The sequence below is a fragment of the Vitis riparia genome, chromosome 1 (genome assembly GCF_004353265.1).
Source record: "Vitis riparia cultivar Riparia Gloire de Montpellier isolate 1030 chromosome 1, EGFV_Vit.rip_1.0, whole genome shotgun sequence".
Taxonomy (NCBI): Eukaryota; Viridiplantae; Streptophyta; class Magnoliopsida; order Vitales; family Vitaceae; genus Vitis; species Vitis riparia.
In genome coordinates, this window is record NC_048431.1 from 7952624 (window position 1) to 7969816 (window position 17193).

At 33.3% G+C, this 17193-nt stretch overlaps 2 protein-coding genes across 2 annotated transcripts; one reads left to right on the forward strand and one right to left on the reverse strand.

The window, feature by feature from the left end:
* Window positions 1-178: 178 nt before the first annotated feature.
* LOC117908152 (2-phytyl-1,4-beta-naphthoquinone methyltransferase, chloroplastic-like) lies at window positions 179-8460 on the reverse strand. The gene is made up of 8 exons (XM_034821836.1): window positions 8272-8460; window positions 8103-8167; window positions 7901-7991; window positions 6340-6428; window positions 5977-6110; window positions 5801-5862; window positions 541-640; window positions 179-456 (listed from the first exon to the last, which is right to left on the reverse strand). Exons 1-8 carry the CDS (start codon window positions 8404-8406, stop codon window positions 356-358), a joined length of 777 nt encoding a protein of 258 aa, XP_034677727.1. The 5' UTR covers window positions 8407-8460; the 3' UTR covers window positions 179-355.
* A 3837-nt stretch (window positions 8461-12297) lies between these two features.
* Window positions 12298-16949, forward strand: LOC117907865 (cysteine-rich receptor-like protein kinase 2). The gene is made up of 8 exons (XM_034821571.1): window positions 12298-12396; window positions 13605-14392; window positions 14509-14622; window positions 14969-15108; window positions 15272-15482; window positions 15675-15909; window positions 16032-16182; window positions 16315-16949. Exons 2-8 carry the CDS (start codon window positions 13615-13617, stop codon window positions 16654-16656), a joined length of 1971 nt encoding a protein of 656 aa, XP_034677462.1. The 5' UTR covers window positions 12298-12396; window positions 13605-13614; the 3' UTR covers window positions 16657-16949.
* The last annotated feature ends 244 nt before the right edge of the window (window positions 16950-17193 follow it).

Sequence of the window (17193 nt, forward strand, 5' to 3'; positions counted from 1 at the left end):
TGACCTAATTTAAAGAAAGTTTTGAAAGATAAGAGATTTGCTACAATGCATTCTGGGCTTCAATTCTTTGACTATCTAAAGATATACCTTTCACAGAGATGCTCAAAGTTCTACATTCTAACTGTAGCCATTTTCTCATTTGGAGATGAAAAACAGAATGGCAAGAAGATGAGAAGGGTAAGGTAAGAGTATAAAATAATACTTAAATTAGATGAACACTTCAATGAAAAATCCTTTAACCTGAACAGTGAGCTCAAGGTACAATTCAGAACTCACATTAAATATATCCTTCAACACAGAATGCTAATCCTTACAAAATAAAATTAGAAAAATTTGCAAGAGAAGCAAATCCTACCTACCGTTTGGCTACTAAGTTCCCCATGATGCCTCCACCAATCTCATAATGTTTGGCATTGGAAAATCCCATTTCTAAAGCAAGCTTCTCCAACTCCTTCCCTAAATGACAGAACAGAACACAACACATATTTCAATCATCCACTAGATAGCATGATGTGCATAAGCAAATGAGGTGAAGTAAACCTGTTAAGAATTCCTGAACTGAGCTTTTCAAATATGCATACTCATCAGCAAGGCCATAACCAGTTGCAACAGGAACAACTACATTATCAATCATCCATTCCTTGAAAAAAGAGAAACAAATAAATAAAACATAACTCTATTACAACAAATACAAGTGAAAATTGAATTTAATGCCCAAGCTTGTATCATATTATTAACCCCTTCAGCCAAAGCTTAACTGGCATGACGATAGGGGATATCCCACATGTGATTCCATACACCAGAAAAATGATAATTACCTAAAAGGAAAAAAAAGATTGTTTGATGTTTTAGGATGAGGTTTCACCAATATAATGAATAGAGACAATATTTTGTCTTTCAAGTTGAGACTGGCCAAAAACACACATGATGAGCACAAGATAGAATAGCATGTCTATCGAGTGAAAAGAACTTCATTGGTTTCTGATATTCATCTGAGCAGTGATTATCCATTAAGAAGGAAGCTGCCTTAGAGTTGATAAGATGTTGGGATAGTATAGAAAGAGTAAGACCTCCTTCGAAGGAGGACAAGAGGAATCAAAATTTAGTTAAGGATAAATACAACCATGTAGCTATCTAAAAAAAAATCTTGTGGAGGCAAAAATCTAGGGTTCTTAGCTTAAAATAATGAGATACCTATACAAAATTCTTTAATCATATCGTTAATGCAGGCAAGAATGACAATTTCATTAGTAGTCTCAAAATCAATTAGGTTTGGCTTGCAGAAGAGGAGCTTAAGAGTGGGAATCATGTCCTATTTCAAGTCTATGTTTGAAAAACCCCAAGTGAGGAGACCTAACATGGTAGTGTATCTATTTAATTGCATTGATAGATTAGATAGAGCAGTTTAGAGAGCTCTTTTTAGAGGAGGTGGTGTTAACTTTATCAAAGATGGGGGAGATAAAGTGCCAGGGTCAGATGGATTTTCAATAGCCTTTAAACAATTTTCTGGCCTACAGTGGGAAGGGGAATATGCAGCTCATTCTAAGTGTTCTATTTAATGTAGCATTAATGCTACATATAGTTTTGGGGGGGTGTTTGGTAGTGACATTAAGGATAGGATTTGAGGCCAATTAATCTCATAGGAAGATCCTTGAAGCAGCTCTTATTACAAATGAGGTCAATGATTCAAAGAAAAGAAGCTATAGGGCATGTTTAGTTTTTAAATCGGGTATTAAAAAAAATAAAACAAAACAAAACAAAACAAAAAGAAAAAAAAGAAAAAAAAAGGCATACAACTATGTGAATTAGAAGTTTCTCTTTTCAGGCTTGGAAAAGATGGGTTTTGGTCATAAATGGAGAAAATGAATACATTTTTGGTTAATGACACTCCCACAAACTTTTTCCACACTTCTAGAGGGTTGCAGCAAGGTGATTGTTGTTCTCCCTATCTATTTGTGATGGTGATGGAAGCTCTCAACTAACTAATATCCAAGGTAGAGAACGGAGGATTTCTTAATGGTTTTAAGGTAGAGGGTAGACAGGGAGAAGGAATGAATGTCTCTTATTATTTGCACATGATACTCTTTTTCTTTTTATGAGGTCAACATGGATCAATTGAGGCACTGGAGATGGAATGTGATATGCGTCGAACTGATGTCAAGTTTGAAAATAAACATGCAAAATAGTGAACTTCTTCCCTTGGGGGAAATGAACAAATTGGCTTCTCTATTCGGGTGCAAAGTGGGGAGACTCCTTACCTATCTTGGTCTTCCTTGAGGCGTATCTTATAAGTCTCTTGTCATGTGGGATGTAATAGAAGAGAGATGCAAAAGGAGATTGGCCTCTTGGAAAAAGCAATACCTGTCTCAAGGAGGAAGATTAGTGCAAATAAAGAGTACCCTCTTGAGTCTTCCAATATATTTCATGTCCTTGTGTGATCCAAATATATATAACTATAGAAAAGGATTAAATTGAAAAAAAACAAATTGTGGGAAATCATTTGGAAGAAAAAAAGGTGCATCTAGTGAGTTGGTTGATTGTTTGCAAGGATAAGAAGTATGGAGGTTTAGGAATTAGGAGATTAAAGGTTCGAAGCCCTACTAAGCAAATGGTTGTGGAGGTTTGTCCCTAAGCCCAATAGCTTGTGGAAGATCATTTGAGGAGAATATAGGGAAATGAATGGGGGTTGAAGCACATAAGAGGTGAGGGGGAGTTTTCAAACTAAGTTTATGAAAAGAAACTAGAAAATGATGGGAAGACTTTAAATTCAAGACAACTATTTGGGTAAAAAATGGTAAGCAAATTAAATTACAATCAGATAGGTGGATGGGGGAGAACAAGTTGAAGAGGCTATCCCTTTGTTGTTTAGATTAACTTCTCTCAAGACTACTAAAGTTGCAAAATTTATGGGAATGGAGAGAAAGTGGAGGCCATTGGTCATTGCAATTCAAAAGACTCCTTCAAGATTGGGAAGTTGAAATGGTGACCCAATTCTTTTGAGAACCTACTTTTTTGGTTGGGAAGCAGTTATGGAAAAAGATCTCAAGTATATATATTCTAATGAAGAAAAGGTGGACAATGGTAAATGAATGTGGTTGCTACAATGATAGTGAAGAATCAGTTGATCATATCTTGATATATTGTGATAGGACAAAAAAACTGGGGATATTTCTATTAGTAGTCTTTGGTCTAAAATAGGTGTTTCTAGCTTTAATGAGAAAACTTCTTCTTAGATGGAAGTCTAAAGAGTTGGATAAGAGGAAAAGGAAGGTATGGCATGTGGCTCCCCTGTGCTTGCTCTGGAGCATGTCAAAAAAGCACGATGAAAGGGTTTTCAAGAACAGTAATATCAAAGGTTGGAGAAGAACTTCATTAATCCCCATTGGTGTGGTCCCATGTTTCACTGTAAATGGAGAATTACACAATGTTAGACCTCTTAGACAATCTTAACTATGGTTAGATATGTCTTTATGGAGGTTGTTTTGGATAAATGCTTTTAGCATGTTCTCTTTCACACTCATTAATATATGTTTTATTTGTCCATCAAAAGATTTTATACTTGTTGGAATCCAGAATAAAAAGGTTGTCCTAAACAAAAAACATGACTTTATAAGGCTTACACTATGTTTTGACCCCCACTAAAAGAAAGATTAGAAACCAATTTCCACCCCTTAGAATCCATGATGCAAAGGTTGTCTCAGACAAAAAAGATAAGTTTATAAGTCTCACCATATATTTTGATATAATTTTGTTGCTAGTGGTCATTTCCTAAGGGTTACATGCTCCAAAGGACATTATCCCAAAAACAAACCCCAATCTCTAAGCATCAATTTTCTTTTGAAAGTTTGTGGGCCTCACTTTCTAATAGATAAGGCACCATATCAATAAAGCTCAGGATTAGATATTTATTGACTATTGCCTTCTAGGTTTTCGAGGTAGCATTAAGAGTAAGATCTCTAGTGAATGGCATACTTGTTATTCTTCGGGTGATTTGTTTGGATAGAAACATCAAGATCTTTGAAGATCAATATAGACCCTACAGTTCGTAATTCAGGACTTGATATGTTTAAGCCTCAACATCTCAAGTCTTTCAAGGGATTTAGATGAACTTGATATGTTTGGATTAGAGATCCACTTGCTTGTTCAACAAATCATCTCTGGAGGTTTAAGCAAAATGGGAAACCCATCAAGAGGTTCACCTCATGCTAAATTTTGATAGTTTGCTCTTTTGGTAATTCAGGACTTCTTGGGACTGAAAGTGTTTTCAAAATCTATAGGGGCCATATGATTAAGGCCATCATTGACCATTGAGGCCAAGATCCTCGCTTTGTTATAAGGCCAAACCCTTGTGATCTCAACAGGTTACAACAATCTTTTGGTTAAAAGAAACTCGACGATTGTGATAGTTACTCTCTAGTATTTCATAGTACAAGAGAGTGTTAACCCAAGGTTTATTAAAACCTAGTTTTGATGATAAAAAAACAAAGGCTTGATCTAATGTTTGATTTAAGCATAATACACAAGCAAATTGGTTGTGTAAATAAAGAAGAAGCCATATAGCTAGGAAGCTTAAGAAGGAGCCATTAAAGGCAAGATGAAAGGTGTGAAGACATCATTTAGGCATCTTTTAGCCTTAGGATTGTTTAACTCACCTTGTGCAATTATAAGGGCATCCTTTTAAATTTTTTATGCACTCTTATGCACTTTTAAATCCTTCAACGACCTTTTCAAAAAAACTTTTTTAGAGCTTTCCAATGTCTTACAAATTCAACAATGGAAGTTATTCTTCAAAAATCAATAATAAATGCATGGTTGATGTACTTGCAAATGATGTTCTGAGAAATATTTACAATCTGAAAAGAGGAAAAAATGGAGTCATGGACCGCGTTATGTGGATGAGTGAAAGGTGGATAGGCCACAACCGATTGTATGTAACAACTAGTTTTTCACAAAACTATATATATGACCTTTTATGAAAGCATTTAGAGGCCACCAACAACTTGCAAATTTTTATTACGTTGAGTCCAAACTTTCATTAAGCATCTATAGTGCATTAAATCCAAACTTATATACTCTTTGTTTGCACTCAAAGTCTTCTACTTGTAAATCTACAATTAAAGAGAGTCCTTATGTAATACTCTTTCACTTCCAATTTTTGTCCAAGGTTGAGAGAACCTTGAAAGAGCTTTTGAAGCATAAAAATTAGAGAATAAGAAAGACACTACGTTGTAAGAGATCCCTTGGTACCTTAACAAACCAATTGTGTACTTATAAGGTTTGGCATTAAGACTTTGTGCTAGTGAAAATTCTCAAGGTTTGGAAAGGTTTTTGGGAGCATGCATGTAGGTGGAGATTTGTCAAATCAAGATAAAAACTTTGTTTATGTTCTCTTACTCTATCTCTTTACTATTGTATTTTAACTATGACATTGTTCTTATTTGTTGGTATTTCTTCACTAGTGGCTAAGCATTTTGAAAATTGACCATCACTTAATTCAACCCCCACCCCCTCCTCCACTGTCCCACCACCCCTAAACCCAATCTTAGGTGGTTTTTCTTATACAAAGCAAACTTCAATAGGAGGGCACTCAGTCAAAAAAATGAATCTCATTATGACAAGTAATGCATGAGAACACTCAGTCAAAGAAATGAATCTCATTATGACAACTAGTGCATGAAGAATCATAAAAAAATAACATCAAAATGTCATATGAATGTTAAAAGTTGCAACTGACTTCACCTCTCAATTTAATTCAAGACATAATTACTCCTCAAACTAAAACCCCTTATCTCAACAATACCTGAATTGATGTAATAAATGGTTTAGTGTTTTTATTGAAATCGAGGATGGATACCCTTGACCCTGAAATTTTCAGAAAAAAATGACAAATCTTATCAAATAACAGAACAAGTTTTACCAAATCCCTTATCTCCACACTCTCACAAGAACAAAATAGAGTGATTGTAGAAAGGGAACCTGGTTTCAAGACTCGAAACATCTCTTGCATGGCCTTGCCTTTATCTAACACATTTCGTAGCCCATAACCCATGGTAATGGCATCAAAAGAACAATCAGAAAAAGGTAACTTAGTTGCATCGCCCTCAATCCACCTACAATGTAACACATGGCATCATTACCTCATTTTGTTGGTTAGCAATTCTTTTCAACTTAAACCGAAAAGGAATGAAATTATAATGGATTATATGAAATTAATCTATAGACAAATGGTAAGTTTTCGGGACTTATTCCATAATTTGTAAACATGAAATGCCTTTCCAAATTCTTAATAAGCACATTCCAGTTATTAGACTCATCAACACTAGATTTACCAATGCTCACTCAATGTTCTTGTAGCAGGCTTTTGAGAGCAAGTGCTGTCGGGATGAAGCAACTGATAATTGCTCCCTTGAGAAATCAAAACCTATCACCTGCAAAATTGAGGTACAAAAGAGAAAAAAAGAGAGAAAACCTAACATCAATTTCTTTCACAAGTTTTTGATGCTATAGGCTAGACTTAGGCTATAGTGTTGGGATACCGCATCACAATGATTTCTAGCACATTTTTGTACCATAGCATGGAACCTTGATTTAGTAAAGTCCAATAAACTGTTTAAGTCACAAGAATAATGAGCTCTTCTTTATTAAGCAAAGTCTCAATTAGTACTCACAACTAGAAAGGTGCACAAACCATGGTCTCATCTAAATCTACCATAACACCCCTTTTAAAGAAAAAAGTTGTGCTCAATCATACAAAGGAAGTACTTCAATTGCTTTTCCAAATAGACATGATCACTAATCACATTTGACTAATTCAAAAAATTTATACCCATGCCATTGAGTCCATTACTTATGAGCTATAGTAATTTTCTTTAAAAAGAACCCTCTTGTGAAATCAATAAATTATTGACAATAACTGATCATGACTTTTTGGATGTTTCTAAACTCAATGCACATGGGGCATAATGCATAGGATTACAAGGAGTAATTAAGTAAAATTCATTTAATTCAGTAAAATAATTTTCACTATTTCTAATAAGTGATCCAATCATAGTAATGAATAAGAAGAGAAGTGTATTTCCCATTTCGATTCTCTATTTCAAACTTCCAAACGTTCCCCAAGTTATTTCACACAAGTATAAGAGTAGAGTAGGTGTATATAGACATAGACACAAACATTTGAAACTATAAAACTAAATTTTAACAATAATAGTCTATACTAAGGGTCTGTCCAACATAACTTTTTTCTTTATTTTGTATATTAAAAATAATTTAAAAAATATATATAAACATTAAATACTACCAGAAGAAGTGATATATTTTGCTAATTCTTCTTTTTTCTTAGAAGCAATTGATTCTTAATTTTCCAAGCAAGACAACAGCCACTTATATTTTTGTGGCAACTATAAGAAAGCTTCATCAACAAAGAGAATTAAAAGAAATGTTTTCCTTTTTTTCTTTCCCTTAGAAAAAGAAAAGTTATTTATGATTATTTTTTTTTAATAATTTGTCTCTTTACATTTTTTTAGCATATTTTATTTAGCCTATCAAAAGAAGTGGTATGTTTTGAATCTTTTGATAGTTCTCTCTCTCTCCCTTTTTTTTCCATAGAAACAATACAGAAATTTGTATTTCTACTTCAAAAATATATAAGCAATTTGCAAGTCAGACCAATATAAAGAGTTTCAAACTTGTTTTATTAATTTACACTCTCTGTATGTGTGTATGTGTGTTTTTTTTTTTCATTTCTAGTGTTTTATTAAGTACTAATAATTCAATAAAATTAAATTAATTAAGAGATATTGAAATTAATAAATAGAAAAAATCTGCATGCGAAAATAATAACAAATACGTGATTTCAGATTTTAAGGAATTTTAACTTAATCAAGAATTTGAAAGAAACCTTGCCATCAGACCCAACTCTTTCTGATAGTAGAAATGCCAAATCCCCACTTCCACAACACAAATCCAACACATCGTCTCCCCTCTTGGCCCTGACCCAGATTTTCAGAAAGCAAAATTAAAAAAAAAAATTGATAAATCAATAATAAAAGAAAACAGAGAGAGAGAGAGAGAGAGAGAGAAAAGTGAAATACAAAAATTACCCGCTCCATGATACCGCCATTCTTTTCCATATCCGGTGCTGCCCCAAACTCAAGAAATCATTCAGCTGTAAATGTAATTGAGAAATAAAAAATTAAAAAGACAAAAAAAATTCAGAAAAAATAGAAACCCAAAATTTGGTGGGAGATGATGATGAGGGGGAAGGCGTACATTATCGTAAACAGGAGCAATGCGGCTAAACAGCGCCTGGCGTTCGTTAGCACATTGAACCGGTCGAGATCTGGAGGGTAAAGCGAGAAGATTGGGATTGGAGGATGGGCGAAGAAGGAAGTGAAGTGAAGCCATAGGAGGTAGTTTATCTCCTCTCCGCCCGATGAAATGAAAACAGAAGACTGAAAACTCTAATCTATACGCTTCCTCAAATAATTTCATAAAACAGTTTTTAAAAATAAATTAGCATATATCAGAATAAAATTCAATTTTTACATGTGTTTTAAAAAAATGAAAAATAAAAAATAAAAATATTTTAAAATTTTATTAAAAACAAATAAAGTAAAACATAATTTTTTATCTTTTTTTATTTTTTTTATTTAACTATCAATATGGAAAATTTGTGATTTATTAATAAATGTAATAATTTTGAACTCAATTAGTACAAGAAAAGAATAACCAAAGTCGATAAGAAATAATTCATGACTTATTATTTCTTTTCTATATACAATTATATTCTTCTTAATTTTCTTACAACACAAATGAATTCTAAATCAAATGAGAATTAATGTTTTACCTTTTTAATAAATTTACTAATTTTAAAAAATAATTCAAAATTCAAAATTTTGATCCAATTAATTGTAGAAATCATCCAAACTAGTACAAAATATTATATATGTAATTAAGTACTAAATATATATGTGATAAAAAAAATTGGCTTAGTTTCAAGATTCATTTTCAATAAAATATTATTAACCATTATTATTTTTATGGTATTACTATTCATTTTAAAACAATCAATTATGCCTTTATGAATATATTAATATCTAGATTTTATATATACTAGAATAGTATTATTTTTTAGTAAAAAAAATATTATTTGTGATGTTATTATAATTTTATTATTCATATTTTACTAAAACCATTTTTAAAATTAAATTAATAATTTTTTTACAAAATCAAAATAAAAATTTATTTTAAAAAATAAATAAAATTAATTTATTTATACGAGGTTTTTAGTTTTTATAGATATTTTTAAAAATAATTTATTATATATTTTATAGTTTATTTGATAGTAATTTTAGAAAATATTTTTAATATTTTTAATACTTAAAATTTTTTATTTTTTAAATATTAAAAAAACTAAAAATGTTGTTAAGAATCATTATCAAATAGATTCTTAACATGTTCATTTTTTTTACTCTTACCTAAATTGGTCAGTACTACCTAAGTTTTGTACAAATGTAAATTTTCTTTTAAAACATAATATGCATTAGTCTATATATTTATGTTTTTCTACTTCCCACAATGGTTCTTCTTAGCCTTTCAGTTCCTATGTCATATGACAAGTATTTAGACTCCATGGATGATAAGCAAAGAGAATTGTTTAAATACAATATAAGAAAATTGATGATAGGTCGATGACAATTTAAGGAAAAATAGAGAAAATTGGAAAGAAAAATAGAAGGAATGAAAAAATAAAAGAGAAAATAAATAAATTTAAAATTAATAAATTATTTTTTATATATTATTCAAATTTATTTCATTTATTTTAGCTTTTATATATAGAGATTAAATAATTTAAAAATATATAAGTGTTTAAAGAAGTTTAGCAATGATAGGGACGCAGCCACATAAGGCTTAGAGGGGCAAAATGTCTCCCTTTAATTTTATTTTTTATTTTTTTTTAATTTGTATCCTTTTGTTTAGGAGGAACCCTGATTACTACCACTAAGTTATTTGATTGATTTTTGCGTGTGTGTGTGTGTGTTTTTTCTTTTTTCGGCCTCGAGAATAAATTAGTTACCTTGCTCCCTTCAATTTATTTTCTAGCTCTGGTGATGATGGTAATTAAGTATTTTAATGGGATGTGTGTAAATGAAACTTGAAACTTGAAACTTGAAATTTGAAATTTGAATTATAGGATTTGTAAATAAAATATAAAGGTTCATTTGATGAAATTTGACTTATAGAATATTCTCAATGCTTTATTTATGATTTTCTTTTTCCTTTACTTTTTTTATACAAAAATTTATGATCACAAGTGTAAAATCTTATGTTTCTTAGTACATTAGTGATTGAATTGTGCAATGTTTTCATAATTAGAATGGTGTTTGAATTAAAAAAGTTATCGGTTCATGGTTCATTGGTTGAATCAATGATGATGATGTTATAAATAACAATTTATATATGTATATATATATATATATATATAATTTTTAATAATATTTCAATTTTATATTTGACATATCAAAATTAAATAATGAAGAGAAATATAAATATATTAATATTTAAAATTTTATTAAATAGAACATTTATAATATTTAAGTATAAAAATATATTTAAAATGAATAAAAATTATTATATTTTATTTTATTTGCATGTCTTTTGTATTTTATTATTTTAAAATTATTAAATTAATTAATTTATATTATTATTTTTAATTACATTATATAATTATTATAAAAATAAATGTGAAAGTGTTTTATAATTTTATAGAATAAAAATTTGAAAAAAAATATTGATTTTGTTATATATTTTTATTTGCAAATATAATACAATAAAGAAGTTTCATAACTTAATAGTTAAGTTTCAATTTTTACATCTGTCCCAAGTATGCAAATTTTTTTTTTCTTCTCACTAACTAATCCCACATCGAAAATGAATAAAATATATATAGGGATTGTGGGTTATAAAAGACATGCAAGAATAATGGAACATTCATGCAAACAAGATAGAAATGGAAGTATGCTTTCAAAACAAATAAACAAATGGACATTTATAATGGAAGATGCATAGGATCCACAGTCGAGAATTTCTAGTGTTCCTCCCGCATAGTATAACTTACCAATCTAAACTTTCCATGTGGTGAAGAATAGGGTATGGAGAGACGCCAAGGCAATTGAGGGAAGCTTTTTAAGCCAAAGAAGTAGCCCAAATATCGAGCCAGGTGGAACCATTCATGGTAAATGAAACCACAGGAAAGGAACAAACTACAGGATCGAGCCAGCCAAAATCATTTTAGTTTTGTGAATTTTGTTTTGTTTAATTGCCGGCTAATCATTTCTCTCTCAATTTTAGAACACAGAAGGAAAAGCAAATCTCCACCTGCAGTCAGTTCTTTATGTTAAGCACGTGAATATACAGACAAAAATAAAAAGAAAAGGACTATAAAAGGAGTACGCGTACCTGCTATCACTGTGATAACCAAGTTGTGCACATGGCAAATTGTATGGTACGTAGCAGATTTGTTGGTTTCCAACAGCAAACATGATACTAGATAATGATTATGAACTCCTTCCATGTCGCAAACATATACCATATTTACTTGTTTATTGTTTCAACCATTATTTAATAATATAGACGGTGACACAGATTAAAAGGATATTCAAGAATTCAACCCAAATAAAAAGAAGAATTGGATATCAAACAAGCAAAAGTGCGGAAGCACATCATCAAGCCCCAAAACATCAGTCCTTCTAGAAAGTTGCAGATCACAGATTAAGGGTAATAATGAAACAATTTTTAAAAATATCATTAAATAATTTTCAAAAACCATTTTTGAAAACACTTACCACCGAAAGAAAACTAAATATATATATATTTTTTTCCAATGACAATTTTTTGCCCGGTAGCTACGTGAGATGTTGACTATTAATGTTTTAGTTATGTTAATGAAGTAATGGAACTAATTTATCCTAAATTTTATATGCAAATTGGATGACACTTCGCCGTATGAATTGGGGCATCCTCAAAAGAAGTCAAAGTCACTGTTGGCGCTCAATTACATGTTGATGCTCAATTACACGTTGACTCACAGAAAATCCTTAAACAAAGGGCGGTGGTAGGGGTAAAATGGGATATCCACTGTAACTCCATTCGCCCAACCGTCAACGTCCCCCACGCCTCGATGTTCAGAGTTTCAAACCGCGTTTACCCAGAAAATTACTTTTATTATTATTATTATTATTGGTTGACGAAAAAAAATCATTCTCACAATTAGTCGTGTTTTGAAATTTTTTTTAATTGCGGTCTGCCCCAAAACTTGCGCGTCATTTATCTCTTTATACTTTCAACTTCATCGTTCACACAACTCCGCTCTCTGCAGATCTCATGCACTAAAAGGTAAGCGTTCGAATCTACTCCTCCTAATCAATTTCTCGCGCTTTCTCTTTTATTTTCGTGTTTCGAATTTATTAATTTGCTCTCGCTTTCTTGCTCGTTTACTATTGAAAAAGATTTACTGCTTGATGTTCGATTATGATGATGTTCTTCCTCAACTGCAACATCTTTTTCCAGTTGGCTATTTGATTGAGTTTGGTGGTTTTCTTTTCTATTCGATCTCTGTTTCCTTGAATGTAATTGCTCAACTCTTCCCTCGTTCTGCGATTTTAGCTGCAATCAATTTGAAGAAGTTGTTCTTCTCTACCCAGAAAACTTAAGATCGTGGTATTCAGCCAAGTATTGCAGTTTTTTTTACTGAGAGCTTTTGATTCTTTGAACGAACGTTCTCTCTCCCCCTTTTTTCTCAGCTTGATTTTGAATATACGCCAAAATTTTATTCGTTTTCCTGCAAGAAAAAAAAAATCGCGGTTTGCGGCGAACTTCTACTGAAGCACGTGTTGAGAAATTAATTTTTTAATTCCGTGGGAGCTTACATGCTCGGGTTTTCATCTCAGCCGTAGACGGAGGAGCTTACTTACTCACGTCATCTCACAGGGTGGCACTGGTTGGAGCATTTTTCGTCGTCGTTAGAAATTAAGTGGAGGTAGGTTAGATGTCGTGCTGGAGGCTTTCACATTTCAACATTTTAGCACCCAAGTGGCTTTTAGAAACCTTTACAACAATCAGCCATTTTAATAGTGGACCCATGTGTGTGTTACCAGTGATGATGATGGGATGTCTTGGATCACCAATCACTGATCACTCAGTTTCAGTGTTTTGAGTCGGTTGACCCCCACTGTTTGTACTTAAAACTTTTATCAAATAAAAGTATAAAACATACATTAATTCACGGTCCAAATTTATCATACTGTGAAATCTCAACGACTCCAATAAGGAACATTAGTGCTTATTCATCGTCTTCTGACTTTGAGTAAGCCAAGAACTACCAACCCATTGAACCCAACCCATGGGTGCCCAAGGCTCAATGCTAATCATATTGCTTTCACACATGATCTATCTCATTGTTTGTCTTCATCTTGAATTTTTCTTTCTCGCTTTCAAAGAATACTTTTTTCTTCTTTTCAATTATGTTGTTTCATCTCGAGTGCACTTGAAATGATTTCAATTATCTCAATGCTACTCTCTTTTTGAATTCCATCTCAAAACAGACTTCCAAAAATGAAGATGAAGCAAGCCAACCCATCAGCCCCTTCCCCTTCCCCTTCTCTTCTCTTCCTTTTTATCATAACTCTATCGGTGATAGAACTATCCGCCGGGGACCCCAGATCACGAATGATCCAAATCACGTGTGCGAACCAGCCAGAGCACAATTCAACCATCTTCGTCCCCAATTTTGTGGCTATGATGGAAAATATCAGTAACCAAGTGCGCACTTCTGGTTTTGGCGTGGCTATTTCTGGCTCAGGACCTGATGCTAACTACGGTCTTGCCCAATGCTATGGAGATCTGTCTTTGCTTGATTGTGTATTATGCTATGCGGAGGCGCGAACAGTTCTTCCCCAGTGCTTTCCTTACAATGGGGGTCGCATTTACCTTGATGGTTGCTTTATGCGAGCTCAAAATTACAGCTTCATTGAGGAGTATACAGGGCCAAGTGACTATGCTTTGTGTGGAAACGAAACCCGAAAGAACCCCACGTTCCAGGAGTCTGCAAGGCAGGCTATAAAGCAAGCAGTTGCTGATGCACCAAACAATAATGGTTATGCAAGGAGTAAGGTGATAGTGCCGGGAATAGCAAATGAGTCGGCCTATGTGCTGGCTGATTGCTGGAGGACTTTGAATGCAAGCTCATGTAGGGCATGTCTGGAGAATGCATCGTCATCGATATTGGGATGCTTGCCTTGGTCTGAAGGGCGGGCACTGAACACAGGGTGCTTCATGAGGTACTCAGATACAGATTTCCTCAACAAGGAACCAGATAATGGAAGTTCAAGAGGTAAATTACTGTGCTTTCTTCTTACATTGTGTAGTCAGCCTTCACTCAATAACATTCATTGTATTTGATCATGCCACATCATATGTTTAAGTGACAAAGCTTGCCGACATTTGCAGGGACTGTAATAATAATAGTAGTACCTACTGTAAGTGCTGTGATTGTTCTTCTAGTACTGGGAGCGATTGGAGTTTATATCTGGAAGCAAAGAAAGATCCAAAAGAAAAGGAGAGGTAAAAAGATTCTTGAAAACAAATTTTTGTTTGAGAACGATAAGAGTATCAAACATACAGTCCGTGTCCAACACTTCCCGTTACTCAAAAAGGACACCAACCCTACAAGAAATATGGTAGTCATTGTGCTTTTTTATGGGTTAAGTTACTGGAATGGACTTCTTATACCCCACCTGTTGGGGTTTTCCCCGCTTATTACTTGTGGAGTCTCTAAATAGGCTTGATGTCTATAGTAATCTAAGCCTCCTCAAATTTGATATTCCTAAAATTCAAGGGATGAAAATTTTTGGCATCTCATTATGATCGCAAGTTGTGCTTATTCCCTTGCCTTTTCCTATTGACTTAGGTTCCAACGATGCTATAAAATTAGTTAAGACCCTCCATGACAGTAGCTTGAACTTCAAATATGCTACACTTGAGAAGGCCACAGGATCTTTTGACAATGAGAACAAGCTTGGACAAGGAGGATTTGGGACTGTTTATAAGGTAGCCTATTATTAATTTATTATCCACATCAAATATACTATGCAGCTTTTTTTTTTGTTTTTTTTCCCCCTTTCATAAATAGCTTCTATAAATATTTTACGTGAAGTCAAACAACATAATTTATTGGATTTTATCAGAGGTTTACTTGTTACTTCCATAACAGGGAGTTCTGACTGATGGAAGAGAGATTGCTGTGAAGAGGCTTTTCTTTAACAACAGACACAGAGCAGCAGATTTCTATAATGAAGTTAACATAATAAGCAGTGTTGAGCACAAAAATCTAGTCAGGCTGTTGGGATGCAGTTGCTCAGGGCCTGAAAGCCTTCTCGTCTATGAATATCTGCCAAATAAGAGTCTTGATCGCTTCATCTTCGGTAATTACTAGAAATCTAATTAAGACTAATCTCTGAGATAAACATATATAGTTTCCCTAGCAGAGGTCCAATATTTTGAAAAATGACTATCACTACTTGTCAAAATTATTGCTACCACTTTTGGAGCATATCTTACTATCCTGATCCTGGGTTGATGAAGTCTGACAAGTTGTTTACAAATAACCATGGCAGATACAAACAGAGGTAAAGCACTGAACTGGGAAAAGAGATGTGAGATAATCATTGGGACAGCAGAAGGTCTGGCCTACCTTCATGAAAATTCGACGAACAGAATTATCCACAGAGATATAAAAGCCAGTAATATCTTGTTGGATTCGAAGATGCGTGCTAAAATAGCTGATTTTGGGCTGGCCAGGTCTTTCCAAGAAGATAAGAGTCATATAACCACTGCCATTGCAGGAACACTGTAAGTATCTCTTTTTCGGTTCAAGGAATTATAACAGCAGATCAACTTCCAGAACATATTAAGCTTTAAGGATTTATCAGCATATATTTAAACTAGAAATATTTCCTTTTGTGAATCCATAGAGGATATATGGCTCCAGAGTACCTGGCCCATGGCCAGTTAACAGAAAAGGTAGATGTCTACAGCTTTGGTGTGCTCTTGTTAGAGATTGTCACAGGAAGGCAGAACAACAGGAGCAAAACTTCAGAATACTCGGACAGCATAGTCACTATCGTAATGTTCATGACTTGATCATTTCTAATATTTAATCAGTTTTCTTTATCACATTCACAAAAAAAAAAAAAGTGCAAATGAAAGGGCTTTTTCCTCTTTTATCAAGTTGTTTTGTGTTTTTGGGTAAAACAGGCATGGAAGCATTTCCAGCTAGGGACCTTGGAGGAACTTTTTGATCCGAATTTAATGTTGCATAACTACCACAATGGCAACATTAAGAACGAAGTTTTGAGAGTGATGCAGATAGCACTTCTTTGCACCCAAGAGGCTCCATCATTACGACCATCAATGTCAAAGGCACTACAGATGCTGACAAAGAAGGATGAACATCTTCCAACACCCACTAATCCCCCATTTATAGATGAAAGGACCATGGAACTTAATGAGGCATGTGTGAACCCATCTTACCCCCTCAATGCTGGCATTTCTGGTTCAGTTGCCAATATCTCCCACAGTTCTTTCTACCCCAGATGACCTTAAGAGGAGCTCGAAATGAAAGTTTTACAGAGTACAGGTAACTCAAGCTGTGAGCTGTAAATGAAAAATCTGTCTCAGGTTAAGCCCATTCTTCCTCACCTTCATGTTGTAAGCATCCCCTCAGAATATGTTGATGGGCACATGAGCAGTTGCTAAAAAACTAAAGGTTCGTATCCAAGTGAGTTTACAATAGTCATCACACTGCTAGAGTAGGTACAGGACAATGTGAAAATAGATTCTGATTCAAATTATTATAAATTTTGGGTTATTCCAATTCCAATATATATATATATTAAATTGTCCAGCAGGTTCAGATGATTTAATTTTTCTCCTCTGAGGGTTTGGAAGTTTGATTATCAATTTCTAAGAGTTCACAATATGCGTTGGGCTGTTCCAATAAAATATTAACTAGTAAAGCTGGTTCAGATAACCTTGCTCTCTTAGGGTTAGAGTGATTTTGATTAGTTTACTTCAGGGAGAAATTCAGTCTTGCGTTGAGTTCCATGCAGCATTTTGAACAACAGTTGGTCAACA

What these genes read in the sequence shown, in the direction of transcription:
- LOC117908152 (XM_034821836.1), bottom strand. Translation starts at nt 8,406, where the DNA reads ATGGCTTCACTTCACTTCCTTCTTCGCCCATCCTCCAATCCCAATCTT. An exon ending in ATGGCGGTATCATGGAGCGG is followed by an intron (nt 7,992 to 8,102) that starts GTAATTTTTGTA and finishes AATCTGGGTCAG; the next exon opens with GGCCAAGAGGGGAGACGATG. An exon ending in CATTTATTACATCAATTCAG is followed by an intron (nt 641 to 5,800) that starts GTATTGTTGAGA and finishes TCTTTTTTCAAG; the next exon opens with GAATGGATGATTGATAATGT.
- LOC117907865 (XM_034821571.1), top strand. Translation starts at nt 13,615, where the DNA reads ATGAAGATGAAGCAAGCCAACCCATCAGCCCCTTCCCCTTCCCCTTCT. An exon ending in AGATAATGGAAGTTCAAGAG is followed by an intron (nt 14,393 to 14,508) that starts GTAAATTACTGT and finishes CGACATTTGCAG; the next exon opens with GGACTGTAATAATAATAGTA. An exon ending in GATTTGGGACTGTTTATAAG is followed by an intron (nt 15,109 to 15,271) that starts GTAGCCTATTAT and finishes CTTCCATAACAG; the next exon opens with GGAGTTCTGACTGATGGAAG.